At 39.5% G+C, this 15,326-nt stretch overlaps 1 protein-coding gene across 1 annotated transcript in view; it reads left to right on the top strand.

Annotated features, from left to right (window-relative positions):
* pou6f2 (POU class 6 homeobox 2) overlaps window positions 1-13,162 on the top strand; it is a 67,261-nt gene extending 54,099 nt beyond the window's left edge. The window contains exons 7-9 of the mRNA XM_069159626.1: window positions 1,760-1,913; window positions 6,245-6,413; window positions 10,862-13,162. Of these exons, the coding sequence (XP_069015727.1) occupies window positions 1,760-1,913; window positions 6,245-6,413; window positions 10,862-11,369 (831 nt within the window). The 3' untranslated portion in view covers window positions 11,370-13,162. The remainder of the gene's footprint in view (window positions 1-1,759; window positions 1,914-6,244; window positions 6,414-10,861) is intronic.
* Window positions 13,163-15,326: the final 2,164 nt, after the last annotated feature.

Genomic DNA, 15,326 nt, shown 5'->3' on the forward strand with positions numbered 1-15,326 from the left:
CTATTAACCAGCTCTGTTTAACGCTAAACACCTCTTCTTTATTTATTTTTTTATTTTATTTTTTACCCGTGTCAACACTTATATCACTCATTTGCATCATTTCACTTGGAAAGTTGTAGCTCTTGGTGCAACAACTCCCACAGTGTGTGTGTGTGTGTGTGTGTGTGTGTGTGTGCGTGTGCGTGTGTGTGCGTGTGCGTGTGTGTGTGTGTGTGTGTGTTGGCTGGCATGTTTCCGTGTGTGTCTGTGCATGTTTGAAATGTACTTGTCAGCCAACCTTTCAGACTCAGTCTCGGTGAGACTGCTCAACCCCTGCAGAGCCCAAACAAAAAAAAAAAACAGAACAATACTTTTCATCACCCCACTTAAAACTGAAACACTCCTGCCTCTGTTCTCCACCTCTTTCCGTTTCACTCTCTCCTCCCTCTCCCTGCTCTCCTTCCGCAGTCACACTCTCCAGCCTCATGATTTGTCCTCCCTGACCTGAACAAGAAGTATTTTGTTTTGATTTGAAGGAAGGCACATAAAACACTCAAGTTTTTTTTTTTTCTTTGTTGCACACCTGATTTGAGTTTCCACTGTAAGTAGAGATACTCGAGCGAAAACGCCCTCTCCTCCCAATTTGGGGATCTATATGATGCACAAGTGTGGCGCCACATGCGTGCACACCAACAATAGAAATGTTATTGACTTGATAATGATGATGTCAGCGCCGAATTACAGGGTAAAAGTTCACATTGAAGGCATCTTTTCGACTGCAGGATGGATGAACTCTGAGCAGATGGACACCTAATTGTGGTCCCTCGAAACGTCGGATCACACTCTTGAATGAATTAATGTGTTTGTTATCATGTTTATGCTTTTGTCTCCACTTCAAAGCCCGCATGTACACATTGTTACACGGGCATAATTTACGGTTGTCAGAGCCTGCAGTCTAGAATATTTCCAGTGAAGCCAGATAATTTTCAGAGGCTGTCAACAGTCCTGACAGTGTGTGCATCGGTGTTGACACCCCCCACCATCCAAACAAACACATGCCACAGAGAAAATAATTAATAGAAAAAGGAGGAGAGGAGAAGCCAGCCAGTTTATGGCGAAGACAGCTTTTCACTTTAAAAGTGAAGACGTACCATCTTGATCTTGTAAAAGCAATTCAAATGTGCATTAAACATGAAACTACATCGGTTTTTTTCGCCATCAGAGCACGCAGCTTGTGGATCATGAATTATGTTTGATATGGGGACTGCTGTGTCCACATGTTTTTATTTCACATTCGGGCTGCCATTATTAGCATCCTTGCAAACCTCATGACGGGAGCCGAGACTCTAATTGTCGTGAGTTGCTTTCTCCAGAGAAGCGATTATAAAGCTCACAGAGACAGTGAAGTACCTGAGCTGAACCAGCATGCACTTCCTTTTAGACTCTCACTTCCTCCTGCAACAGTAAACTACTGCTGGTGTCTATTGAGCAGACTATTGGCCCTATGTTCTGCTCTGTCAGTCTAAATACTGCAGGCGCTAATTACATTTGTTCATCATCAGGCACAAGGTAAATTTCATTATGTTCCGCTTCTAAGTGGCTAATTTAATAGCCGTTGATTGGTTGATTAGATCTGATATTGTAGTCCAATCACCGTAATGATATAATTACCGTAAATTATGATTATCATGATGATGTGCGGAGGGACTGAAGGATATTTTTCTGTGCTGCTTGCTGTCAATTCATTGTGTCAGCTCTGTGTGTGTGTTTGTGTGTCCAGCTGCCTCAGGCCCAGCAGGGTCAAACAGGTCCTGCATCGTCTCAGCCCAACCTGCTCCACATGCCCCACAGACAGAGTCCTCTCCACCAGGCCTCTTCCTCCTCCTCCACCTCCTCTTCCTCCTCGGCTCTCAGCGTGGGGCAGCTGGTCAGCAGTAAGTATCCAACACGGCTCGCAAACACACAAACATGCTTTCGGATACACGGAATAAGGACTGATATCTTCACAGACATACAACCAACATGATAATGTCAGTTCAGCTAAGCAAAAAAACAGACTTTCCTCGCATAGCACAGGTGGAGTGGAGCCGTGGAGATAGTTCTGATTTGTCTTTCTGCCTCCACTTCAGTTCGATGGAGGTGAAAAAATGTTGTTTGTGCTGCTCCAATCATTGCAAGAGAAATGTGTTTTTCATCGTCCCGGGTGCTCTAAAAATCCACACAAAATTGCAAAAATGGCCCTCTTCTCGGGGTGTTTTCTGTCCGTTCAGGCTTCCTCTTTTTTCTTCTTTTTTTTTTTAAAAAAAAAAGGCTATGGTTAAAAAAAAAATTCAATATTTTTGTTTTTGTCCAAAAAAATCCCCTGAAAACAAACAATGTGTTAGTTCATATCACACTTTCCTCCTTTCCTGCCGTGTCGGTGGTCTTCAGTCCCAGTCCCATTTGTTAATAATGAAAACGTAATGAATTTGAAAAGCCTAAAACAGCTGGGCACTCTACTTTCTTACACCATTACCTCCAAACAGGACGTGATGTTCTGTTTTCGGCTGTGGATTATTACACAATCTGTGCTCCGGTGAGTATTTACACTAACCGTTTGTGAGGATGAACAGAAATAGACTACACTGTGTGTGCTCTTCATAATGGAGCGACATGTCACCTCGTGCAACAGGGTGGCTCGTTGTTGTGGTTTTTAATAGTTGGTGGGAGTTTGTGGCACCGAGGAGGAAGACATCAGGCTGCGGCTGCACAAGCAACGCTTGTTAGCTGGATTAGTTCACTGTTCGCTTCGTTCATGGGATTTGTTGACAGGAAGAAAAATAAAGATTATCACCAAATTTATCCTTTAAAGCAGATGAAAAATCTGCTGACGCTGGGAGAACAGCGCAACCTGCTACTGATCAAAATCAGCTTAAAGTTTTGAAGTATTTTCTAAAATATTTTGGGGAAAATAACCTGACGATACTGACTCATTCTCCTTCTTGTTGGAAAGAGTTTTAAATATTCTGGCATATTATTTCCTTATAAATAAAAACGACAGTTGAAGAGATTTAGTGCCGGTATTTCCAAAATACAGAGCACAAACAAATATAGACAGAAATGCAGACGGGAATCGCACGATAATATAAAACTTTTTGCAAAGCACAGACTTCACTGTGATCTGTTTTGATATGAACATCTTTCCACTAAACCTTTGAAAAAACACTTTTCCTTGAAAGAGATGTTGCAGCTAATCTCTTTACTTTCAACACAACAAACAACATTTCATTCACCTCCATTTTACCGCTGTGACGACAGACATCTCAGGAACAGATATCTGAAAACCTGAGCAAATGACAAAAAAAAAAAAAAAATAAATAAAAATCCGCACAGCTACGCTCATGTAATGTATTGTTTGCTTTTTTTTTGTAATTCTGGTAAACCGAACATTTAACATTACCGGCAGAGGATTCAACCGGGCCGACGCACAGGGTCTACATTACTCTCAGCGCGGACAGCTTTTGACTGATCCCCGCCTCCTACGGTTGTTTCATTTTTTCCCTGACTGTCATTTCTTTGGTTTATTAGACAATCCAAAGTGGCGTGTGTTATGTATAATGAACATAAGTTTCATTCTCCCAGTGCACGGGCCTTTGGCAGGGCCTTATAAATCACTGGGCCACAGCCTGTCAGCATGCAGCTACTGCCTTTAAAAACTCTCTTTTATTCACATAAATTTCATTTGTCAGAGTCGATTCTCCTAAACTCCATGTAAACTCATTTCAAAGGCAGCTCCAATGCCTCTGAATTTAATAAAAAAAAACAAGTCGCCATTGATCAACTTGTTGTAGACATTGTGTTTAGTTTATGTTTACTCGTAGCTCGGAAAATATCTTTTAGAGTCTGCACAAAATCAGAGTGCCTCCGTTCTGCAGTAAATAGAATTAATGCTTTATGCTGAGCGTGAGCCGTATCACTTCCTCGCAGTATCACGTACAGCGCACGAACACAAAGCAAAATCTCATGACAGAATCAGAACGACAGAAGATGGAATGCCATTTCATCCGACTGGCCACAAACAAAGAGCCAGAAACAGATTGAAGAGCTGAGAATGGCTGTTAATAATCAGATGGGGAAATGTCAATCATAACGAAGAATGCCAGCAATATGGTTGTTTTTTTTGTTTTTCACTCTTTATTTATGTGGAGGGAGTCAGCTGAGCGTGCCTGCTGTTTTCCAGCTGCGTTGGAAGAAACTCGAGACTACATTTATACCCCATTTACACCCGGCATCAACAAACAACCTGTGATTATGGGAATAAAGAAAAACAACGTGGATGCAAAAAAGCAATCAGATCACTTCTGGTCGAGTTGTGTGAGGCTACTTGCTCCTTTCAAAAACAACACTTAGTGAATCTAGTGTGAAGCAGAGACACAGAGCGGACAACGACACTCGCTATAAAGCAACTTCTGTCGGTTATTCACTCCAAGAAACACATTTCTCATAGTTTTTACCTCGTCGTTTGATTGTATTGATACATGCAAATATATAGATCATAGCTGCTTCAAGAAAAACACGTGTTCACCAAGCGGACAAGTTGCAAAACATCCACCTCGCTCCAGTCGTTCTAGTAATGAACACGTCTTCTCACAAACAAGGTGATTTTAAAATGACTGCACTGACATGTGATGTATTCACATACGTTATCGTCAGGTGTACCCGGTGCCTTCTAGGGACAGCAGAGCTTTACTTTTGGCCTTCTCTGAGTTTCTTAAGGATTCGAGTCTAGATTTATAACTTCTGCACTACAAACTTCATAATCATCATCATTTGTGAGCCTTCAACCACAAAATAAGCCTAAAACAAACATATTTTTGCCCAAAATGAACAACAGACACGACTTCATTGTGTACCATAAAGTACTGGCACATAATAGCATGAGTGTAGCCTGTAATTTATGAAAAGAGCTTTTTTTTTTCCCCCCTCATTTTCCATTCAGCAGAGAAATTGAGTGTTTAACTGGTTATTGTCCCGTTTGTAATTATTAAGCTGTTAAGCGTATCATTATTTTGAAGAATAGTCGCTTTTAGGTTCTTACAAATCGTCTGTATTGTTTCAGTGTTCTTTGAATTGGCTTTTCAAAAAGAAACATTTGATGTTCTATTCTGTTTGTTTTGTGAAGCTCCACTCCCCCATTCATTACTGCAAAATAAATGAGAAGGGTTTAAATCTTTAAATCATGTTTGGGTTGTGACTTAATGTCTGAAGAAAAAAACAAAATATGGATCCAGAGGCCGGACCTGCTGAGAACTGCTGCCATTAGTCTTTCAAACCACTAAGTAAATAGCCTCCACTGGGAATGATGAAGAAATGCTCATCACTGTGGAGATGATGGGACCCGAAGCTGTGAGTGCTCGGGAGTCTGCAGTCCCTCATCCTCCCAGTGTTCACACGTCTGGAGCGCGCCGCAGACGCTACACGTCACTTATGAGGCGCAACGAGATGGCAGCCCCATAGATTTTTGCTTAAATACGCTTGGTGGGTTCCTTTTAATAATTCATTGATAATGACCAAGATGAATAATTCAGAGGCACAAACTTTGCTTTGGTAAGCAGGATGCCAGGGCACCTGACATTGATGTACAATGTGAAATCACTTTTTATTAGCAGGGAAATTCTTCAAAAATGCTCCCGTGAAGTTTTTCAGATCTGCTCAAATGGGGAGCTTCACAAACAGCATTTCTTTGTGCGAGTGCTTTTCTCTCCGGACTGGAGCTCGGTATCGTCTGTGCGAGAGGCTCGCTGCTGCTTTAAAGGCTTGAACTGTCTTTGCCGAGGGTCAAAAGAATAATGTCTTTATACATTCTTTAATATTTATCTGAGAGGGTCGGCTTCAGAATGTCCTCCTACAGAAAGCTGTAGTTCTGCTGTCCCTATTTGTCCGTCTATTGAATTAAGAAGCTCTGTGTTGTGCGTTTGTGTACATTTGCTTTTGTATGTGAGATTAAAGATTCACACTTGCAAGTCAAAGCCGTGACACTACGGTATTCGCACCTCAGAGGAATTTGTTCTTCAAGACATCTCTCAGAAATGTGCAGTTTACAGCGAAGAGAAATAAGTTCTGACCTCGAGCAGGACTATTTTTATTTATTTTTTTTTTAGAGGTGTTTAGAGACGATCATGAGCGCATATGGCTGGGTGTTTGCCTCATTCACTCTGAAAAAATAAGGTAAGCGGCGGCGGAGCGGAGGGCTAATAAAATGAGATGTGTGTGTGTTGTGTTGTAGACCCGCAGACCGCCCCCAGCGAGGTGGACGGGGTCAACCTGGAGGAGATTCGCGAATTTGCCAAAGCATTCAAGATCCGCCGGCTGTCCCTGGGCCTGACACAGACTCAGGTGGGCCAGGCGCTCAGCGCGGCCGAGGGGCCGGCGTACAGCCAGTCTGCCATCTGCAGGTAAGGACAAACAAAAGGAGAAAAAAACAACAACAACAACAACAACAAAGAAACAAACGGCGATCATCATCACCAATCGATACGCCCCGATTCTGTCGAATGAAAGCAGGTGAAGTGGTGCGGCCTCAATGAGCCGTCGGGTGCGCCCATCTATTTTCCATGCCGTGTTTTAACAGACATTATTAAGATATTAAAATACATAATTGACTGACAAACGAAGCTGTCATGTCTGTACCTACCCCTCCTTCCTCTCCCTTCCCTTCTCAGCCGCTGACATGACAGCCGCGCGTTACTTATGCAAAATACATACAGAAGTATTACACGGAGCACTTTAAGCATTTAATAATTACTAAGGCCCGGTGCTGTTCGCTCTGCCTAAACATGAGAGAGCTTGACGGCGATGATCTGTTAATAAGATTGCCGTGTTTTACTGCTTCAACGAGGACAGTTTAGTCATAAATGGTGCATTATATATTCATGAGACAATCAGACAATCAGTGTTTCATCCCTCCTGCTGTTCCACTCCACTAACATTTAGCATGAAGACGCCAAATGAGCCACACTTCCCTTTCAAGGCAGAATAATTGGGCCACATGGTGTCCAAATATTACTTTTTCAAGAGAACTAAGTCGTGCAGTCATTTATTCAGGAGCATAAAAAAACATTTTTAAGTGTTGGGATTATTTAAAAAGTTTTCAAATGGAAGTTAACGGTAAATATCTTTTGTAAAATGGAAACGTTTCTTTGTGTTTTTCCGGTAAAACCCCCTGACCTCATCGCTGTATTCATTTTAATGTGCCTTTGCACTGCATTTGCTGATGACCGGCACTGTTTATGTGACACGCACCTTTAAAAATTTCATCACATCAACATCAAACGGCCGATAAAATGTGAAACACTACAGGAGCCGGGGTTCTTATGAGGCCCAGACTAATGTGTAAAGTCCTGAAATCACACATGAAATATTTACAGCCCGGCATAATTCAAATATTTATAACATACATTAAAAGCCATTAGCTTCAAAAACAAACACTCTGTGGGCTGCTATTCATGCTGTTAAGAGGATTTTTTTTTTTTTTTTTTTTGTATGACATTGGACATGACATCTTGATGTTTTAAGTAGCGGAGCAAACTTCACATGCTTTAGTTTAGTTAACATCAACATAGACATGAAGTTTGAGGAGAAGCGGGACGTCACGGTGGCTCTGGGGCTCCGGCTCTGAACTCCAGACAGTGAACAGACACTGACAGATGCTTCCATCTTGTCTGCTTTTATTGCTCACCATGCTTCCAGGCACTTTATTAGTTTATCTAAACAGGCACAGGCATTACACGGGGGCATCTTCAAACCAGCGATGTGCTCGAATGTCCTCTTCTGGCTCGAGTTTGGTCTGATTTCGGTGAAATGAATACGAGGATATATTGATGAAGAAGGAATCCGATTGAATCCAAAGAATAGTCATCACGGATGTTGTTTTAATTCCATGGTTTAAAAAGTCGACTGTTGTTTAGGCGCCTTAATTAGTGCTTCAAACTGCTGAAAATTGAATGTACCATCATGAACATCTTAGGTTCTGGTTTCTGTTCTCGCTAGTTAAATCTTTAAAGGACCGACCTAAATAAACATGACAAGATTTTTAACTGTATGATCAACCAGGGATACATAAACGGCTTTCCAAAAAATGATCTTAGCCATATTTCACCAGTAGGCCTACATAAAGCTAGACAATAAAACAACTTTATTGATTACCGATGTTATGAATCTGGGCGGGGGTATTCAATATTTTTTTGGTGGAAAACTATTTTCTAAATTTCTACAAAATGATGTATGTATTTATCAAAAGAAGCCAATTTTTTCAAAGACATCAACATAAAGCAGACTTATAAAACTTAACCTGATTAAATAGGGTTGGAAATTAGCATATCAGCAAATATCAATTTAAAGACTGAATCATTCTAAATAAAACAAAAAAAAGAAGAGCAAGTATCTGAGCAGGGTTGAGCGATTTGGATAAGTTTGCTTACCATCTTAATATTAGGATGTAAAGCATTTGTTGGACAAATCAGTGTTACAGGGTGAAATAACAAACTTGGATGTCTGTTTTTGACTGAATTCAGCACCTTAGAAATATAAATACTTCATCACATTGATTTTAAAATCCAACATTGCTTTCTAACATTACCAACAATGGCCTAAAGCAACCAAAGATATTACAGAGATATTTTCATTTATTGTTATAAAGCCCACTGACAGGAGTCCGCTAAAGTATTAGTTTGATTTCAGCCTCTCTTTAGATCAGTATCAGTATTTCTAAACCAACAACCAGCCGACCAGTTTATTAGACACGTCATAATGTAACGGGACAAATATATCAGCAACATGAGAAACAAAACTCATTCTCTGATGGAAGCAAAACGGCAAATTTAGTCACATATCACAAGTCATCGGGAAGAAAAGTGCTTTAAAGACATTTCAACTTTAAAAGCGGGACTAGAAACGATTTCTTCAAAGATTCAGTTGAAGAAAGTGCGGACATTAAACAAATATGGAGGTAAAAATATGATGTAAAAAAATAAAGACGCGAGTATAGATTTCAGGTTCACGTCATCCGGTCCTGATTATATACCACTCAGATAGCTCTCTCATGACTGTAAACCCTCCGGCAGACTGTGACCCGGACCAAACACGCAGCACGTCCACACACGGCTCCTGAGGTACTTTTAAGAAGCAGCCAGAGAGGCTCCGTCCCTCGTGCTGATGCACCGGAGGAGGGAGTGCATACCCCAGCTGAGCGGCTCTCAACTCATTTTAGTATCCGCGGTTCCTGTTGATCCATGAAATGTCCTGTCTCTGGTGACTCTTCATATTTACTAATGTATTCCCCGCAGTATGGGGCCCTCCTCTTCTCACTGTTTAGGAGGAGGACGGGGGGTTATAAATAATACCGCCTGTCGACAAGGAGGAATCCACCGACGAGGTGTAGAAACAGGAAGTTCATGCATGCATGGGCATCTAGCCCTCAGCTCACCTCGCCATTAGAAACAGTCTTTTTTTCTCTTCTCTTCTTTTTTTTTTTTTTTTTTTTTTTTGGCATTGTTTGTTCCAGAGAGCTGAGCTTCATGTGGCTTTCTGCTGTCTTTCCATAAGAGTCATCTGACTAAGAGCATTTGCAAAAAAACAAAACAAAAAAAAAAAAAATTATATTTACTTAAGAATGATAATGTTCCTCTTTTAGTAAACATACAGCGGGATATTTCACATTCAGCATTATAATTCATACAAAACACATAAACTGTGTCACAAGTGTCGAAGTCGAAATCTTTAATCACAAAAATTGTAAGAATCCTCATGAAAAATGTGTTTTGATATTATTATTATTATTATTATTATTATTACCTGTAATTAAAAAGCAAAAATCTATTCATCATGTCCAGGTCTCCCTTGTGAAAGAGGTTTTTGATCGCAATGGTACTTCTTGGTAAAATAAAAGTAAAAAAATGTATATACATATGCTGATTATTTATCAGATTCCTTCAAATGAAGTTGTCTTCTTTTCCACAGTGAGTCCAGTGAGGGATGTTCCACTGAAAAATAATCCTAATAATAAACTTTACAAGCATGAGAGGAATCTTTTTCAAAACCTCTATCATATCTAATTTAACTCCATATGCACGTCATATCACACACAAAATGCACCTGACAGTCATTGAGCTGCAGCGAGCGGTGTTGGTAGGAAAATGCGCCATTCTTCATTCTTACTGTGACTCGCTAAAACGCCGAGTCTGTGTGAAGTCTGAATTATGTGTAAAGTTGCACGAACTTTCAGTATTAGAGTGTGTAAATGTATTCTTATGAAATATAAAATGAGAGGTTGTTAGAAGACGAAAGAAAGTTTGAAAAATGTATTAAATGTACATTTTGATTAATAATTCAAGCTCTTTTTGTAAATAAATGATGGTGCCGTATTTAACTGCATGCATTAGTGGATTTTTTTTTTTTCTTTATTTTATTTTTGGGGGTGGTGGTGGGGGGTTATCACTCTGAGGGAAAGGAATGGGATGTTTGTGAGTGATTTCTGTTTTGTCTTTCTGTTGATTTGTGACAGTTTTGAAAACATTTCGTTAGATTGTTTTCTATGTTTTTGGTTCAACTGGACCTGATTTCTAGCCATTGGCAAAAAATCTCCTTGTTCCACTACTGCCAATTTGGGACAGAGAACCACAGCCTCGTCCAGAAAATTATCACTACTGGCAACCATCACCTCCAGCTGCTGCAGCTGAGGTGTTTCCAGGTGCAGAATACGGAGGGGTTTTGTCCCAGATGTGCACCTGGATGTTAGTCTCAGTCCCTGTGGCATTCTGGTTGAGGAGACTAAAAGGCAGGCAGCTTATCCCTTGTTCTGGCAGGGCGCGCCTAAGTAAGATTCTTTTTTCTCAATTCTCCCCAGACACACCATCCTGAGAAGCCACTTTTTCCTACCACAGGAAGCCCAAGAGAACACTATAGGTAGCAGTCTGACAGGAAAACTGAACCCTGGCCTTTTATATCCTGCCAGGTTTGAGAAGTTGGACATCACCCCTAAAAGCGCCCAGAAGATTAAGCCCGTTCTGGAGCGCTGGATGGCCGAGGCTGAAGCCCGCCACCGATCCGGCATGCAGAACCTGACTGAGTTTATCGGCAGCGAGCCTTCGAAAAAACGCAAGCGGAGGACCTCTTTCACCCCGCAGGCGCTCGAGATCCTCAACAGCCACTTTGAGAAGAACACACACCCCTCCGGACAGGAAATGACGGAAATAGCCGAGAAGCTGAACTATGACAGGGAAGTGGTGCGCGTCTGGTTCTGCAACAAGAGGCAAGCCTTGAAAAACACAATAAAGCGTTTGAAACAGCCCGACCTCGGCCCCGCTGCACCGATGGACCCTCTCACTGATTCTCTAGAGGAGCTCCCGAAATGAACGAGCCCTCCGACAAAACAGTGGAGTGGAAAAGTGGCAGCCATTAAAAACAACAAAAGGTGGAGGAACTCCTCTTGAAATGAGAACTGAAACGCGTTCCCCAAGTCACCTGGACGGACAGTCATGAGTTTGCAAACAAAAACTATGTGTTGTCAGTGTGATTACCACAGTTATGTAAATGACCTTGGCGAAACCAAAAACAAGAAAAAAGAGATTAATATCTGAGAATTATGTAAAAACATACCGTGTGCTGTTTCAAAGAGTTTTAGATTCTGGCCGTACAGACCAGACTGTCGCCCAAATTTTGGTTCCTACGAGGAGGGATTTAGTAAAGAGATCATACCAAACCAAAACACTATTTACCAAAGTCTGTTGCATCTGAGTACTAAGAATAATTTTGTAATGTAAATGTGCTCTAAATTTTTACATTTGTACTGGCAAAATCAAAGCTATATGTGTGAGGTTGAGTATACATTTTATCTTTGTCTTCTTCATTGTTTGTATGTAAATACTTTAAAAAAAAAACACAAAAAAAAAAACAGAAAAATGCTGTCTTCAAATTGAAATCACACTGATAAAGTTCTCTTTTGGACAAAAAAATGAACCTTTGCTGTTAAACGATTGCATAATAATGTTGTTTGCCTCTGATTTGTGTTTCATCTGCAAATATTTTCAGTCACGGTGTAACTTTGTACAACTTTTACAGGTATTTATTAATGATTTCATGAGATTGTTTCCGAGGATGGACAAAAAGGGAGAGGAAACGAAGGACTGTCACGTGATGATGATGATGATGATGATGATGATGATAATGATGGTGAAGATGAAGAGGAGGAGGGGTTTCGGTATCCGTCAAGTCGACTGCAGCTTTGTTTTGAGCTACTGTGTCATTCTGTTGCCAAAGCCTGATAGCCAAAGAACACACAAACTTCAGCTCAAGGACTGGGGAAGATTTTACCTTTTTATTTATTTGTTCACATGGCTTTCTCCCCCTTTTTCTAAAATGTTTTACTCCGTGGGTCAAGTTAAAGAAAAAAGAAAAAGAAAAAAACATCATCATGTCAAACAGCTACAACAGTGTCTACTGTAATTTCTTATCACGCCAATATAGAAAATGTGTTTTTCTTTTAAGCAGATTTTCCTCTGCATGCTTCAACTCAAATTACATGAAGAATTATTTATATATATCTATATAGATATATAGATATATATATCTATATAGATATATATAAAATCCACTGGGCAGGCCGAAATTAACCTATTAACCTGAATTTTTGATAACATGGCTGTAAAATACCACTTTACTTCACACCATAAGCCCTTTAATCGTGCCCTAAAATTTACTCAACGTGTGGTTGAAGCGTTTTTTTTTGTTGTTGTTGCCACTGACCAAACTACTGAGCTCAATCCATTTTGGCTGTTTTTCACATCAAACATGGTTCTCTGCAAAGATTACCTGTTGTTTCCATTATATTCTGCATTCGTCTCGGCTAAGTGAAGGTTACACACGTTACAATCAATATTTTTTTGTCGGAAATGTTTCTTTTTATTCAGCTCTGAAATGATCCCTACGATATTCTCTTTCTTAAAACTTTGTATCTGTGGTTACTTTTATTATAATTTGCATGGGTGGAATTAATTTCAGTCCACTGTTGTTTTGATTAATCGACTCTCCATCACTTTTATATGGTATTACGTTGTCAGAAATGTCAATAATTTCAGGCGAGAAAAGAAATGAATAAACTCTCACGTCATCGCTACAAAATATTTGGCTCTTACAAAAACCCTCACAGGGACAAAAAAAAAAAAGAAGGGGAAAAAAAAAAAAAGAGGTGAATGTTGAGAATAAGTGTCACATGTCAGAATGAGTGAACTTAATTTGAAGTGAGGTGAAATTGGATGCAATTTATTCAGAATCATGTGTCTGCTCGATGTATGTCCTTCCATGTCACACCTCTCTGTTTTTCGGTCCCCTGTGCACTGATGTGCTCTTCTTCACTGCCTGGAAAACACACGCACACACACACACACACACACACACACACAGTATATGTTAGAAAACAAATGAAAAAGCTTTACATGCCTGTGTTTTTAAAGAAATCCGTGAGGCTGGATTGAAAAGGCGACCACAGAGAATTTTAACATAATTTTCATCTGCACGTCCACAGCAGCTCCTACTGGTTTTCAGAGATTTTTTTTTTTTTTTTACTCCATTTACACCTGCAGATTTTGTGCATTTTTTTTATTATTATTATTTTCCTTTCCGTGAGAAGAAAAAAAAAAAAAAAAAAAAAACCCGCTTAACTTTAGACAAACCTTTGGCCAAGAACATGTCTGCGCAGATGAAATATGTGAGGAAAGCAGCGGTGGATCCCGTTCTGAGGCTTAACAATAAAAGCTGTAACCAAAACCAAAAAAAAAACTAAAAGAAGACACAGAAAGGAGTTATGCCTTCGCTCAACTTTTCAATGCTGGACCAAAGCTCTATAGTTATGCACATTGTACAGAGAAATAGATTCATGATGTTGACAATCTTTAAAATCGGAGAAAGAAAAAGAAAAAAAAAAGGAATTGAAGAGTAGAAATGTACAGTAGTTCATCCAAGGTTTACCTCAGTACTGTTCTTGTGAGAATCATACAAATGCCATACAAGAAGCGGCAGGTCAGTGGAAAAGATGAAAAGATGATTGCTCTGCACTGTGTGTGTCGATGTTCACCTTCAATGTGGAGGGAGAGGCTCGTGGGTGGAGTTTTTTTTCTTTTTATTTATTTATTTATTTATTTATTTTTATTGCGTGACACATGATTGTTTTATTTCTGTGAAGTGGTTTCCTGAGCCACGTGTGACTCATCTGTTTTATATTACAGTAGAATTATTTCTCATTTCTTTGTGCTGTACGTTCAACCTCTCAGTTCTCACAGTCCCGTAGACCCGCGTAGAGGAGCTAGAGGTGACAGTCATGTTGCTCTTATAACCCAATTAGGATGATTTGTTCATCACCTTTCAATACATTTGTGAAATTTTACTAACGCAGACAAACTGCTTTGACGTTTTGTTTAATAGTCGAAGAACTACAGAAACCAAAGCTGAAAAGCCTGCTGAAGTTGGTTTTCATTTTTTTTTTTTTTTTTTTTTTTTTTTTATAGACTGAAAACTGTACTTAATCTATAGAGCAATATCTGTTTGGTCAGTTAAGCAGCACTTTGTGTATTTCTTAAAAAAAAAAGAAGAAAAAAAAAGCTTCAAGTCTGTCACATTGATTTGTACCATAATTAGTAATAAACAATTGTTTGACATGAATTTTGTGTTGAGTTTCCAATGGAATTATTTTGTATATATATATATATACATATACATATATATATATATACGATAAAGCCAAAACGCATGGTCAAAAAGAAAGGAACCTGCCCTTGTGCTTCTGTTTTATAAAAACTATTACGCCATGAAGTCACAAATTCTCCCGAGCAGCATGCAGAGACGGACAGTGACATCAAAATCCCGAAGGATTGCGCCAAGTGAAAGTCTGGATAGCCACAACAAGCAACACCTTCAATTAAAACTACTACCTCACTTTTCCTGCAATCTGTAACTGAAAACCATCATATAATTAACTGCCGTCTTTCTATTCAGTATTTTATGCACTTAGTTAAATTTGGCATTAACTTAATTTAGTGTTTTTTTTAACTCAGCTGATTGCCTGCTAGAGCTAACTAGCGCAGCTGATTTGGGTTAGCTCAAGTTATCCCTGAATCACGTTGAGTGTAGTGAATTGTAGATATATATATATTTTTTTATAGATACCAATCATAGTAACTCTGTTTCTTAGTAAATTGAACAAAATGAAATACATTCAGACGTGACGGAGGGAAGAAAAAAAAAAAAAAACGTCCCTTTCGCAATTTGAGGCTTGTGGATTCGGTTTTTTTTATTTATTTATTGATTTCAATCTTTGT

Source organism: Embiotoca jacksoni, unplaced genomic scaffold, assembly GCF_022577435.1.
Source record: "Embiotoca jacksoni isolate LCO1_2020_lvr unplaced genomic scaffold, fEmbJac1.0.p SCAF_25, whole genome shotgun sequence".
NCBI lineage: Eukaryota > Metazoa > Chordata > Actinopteri > Embiotocidae > Embiotoca > Embiotoca jacksoni.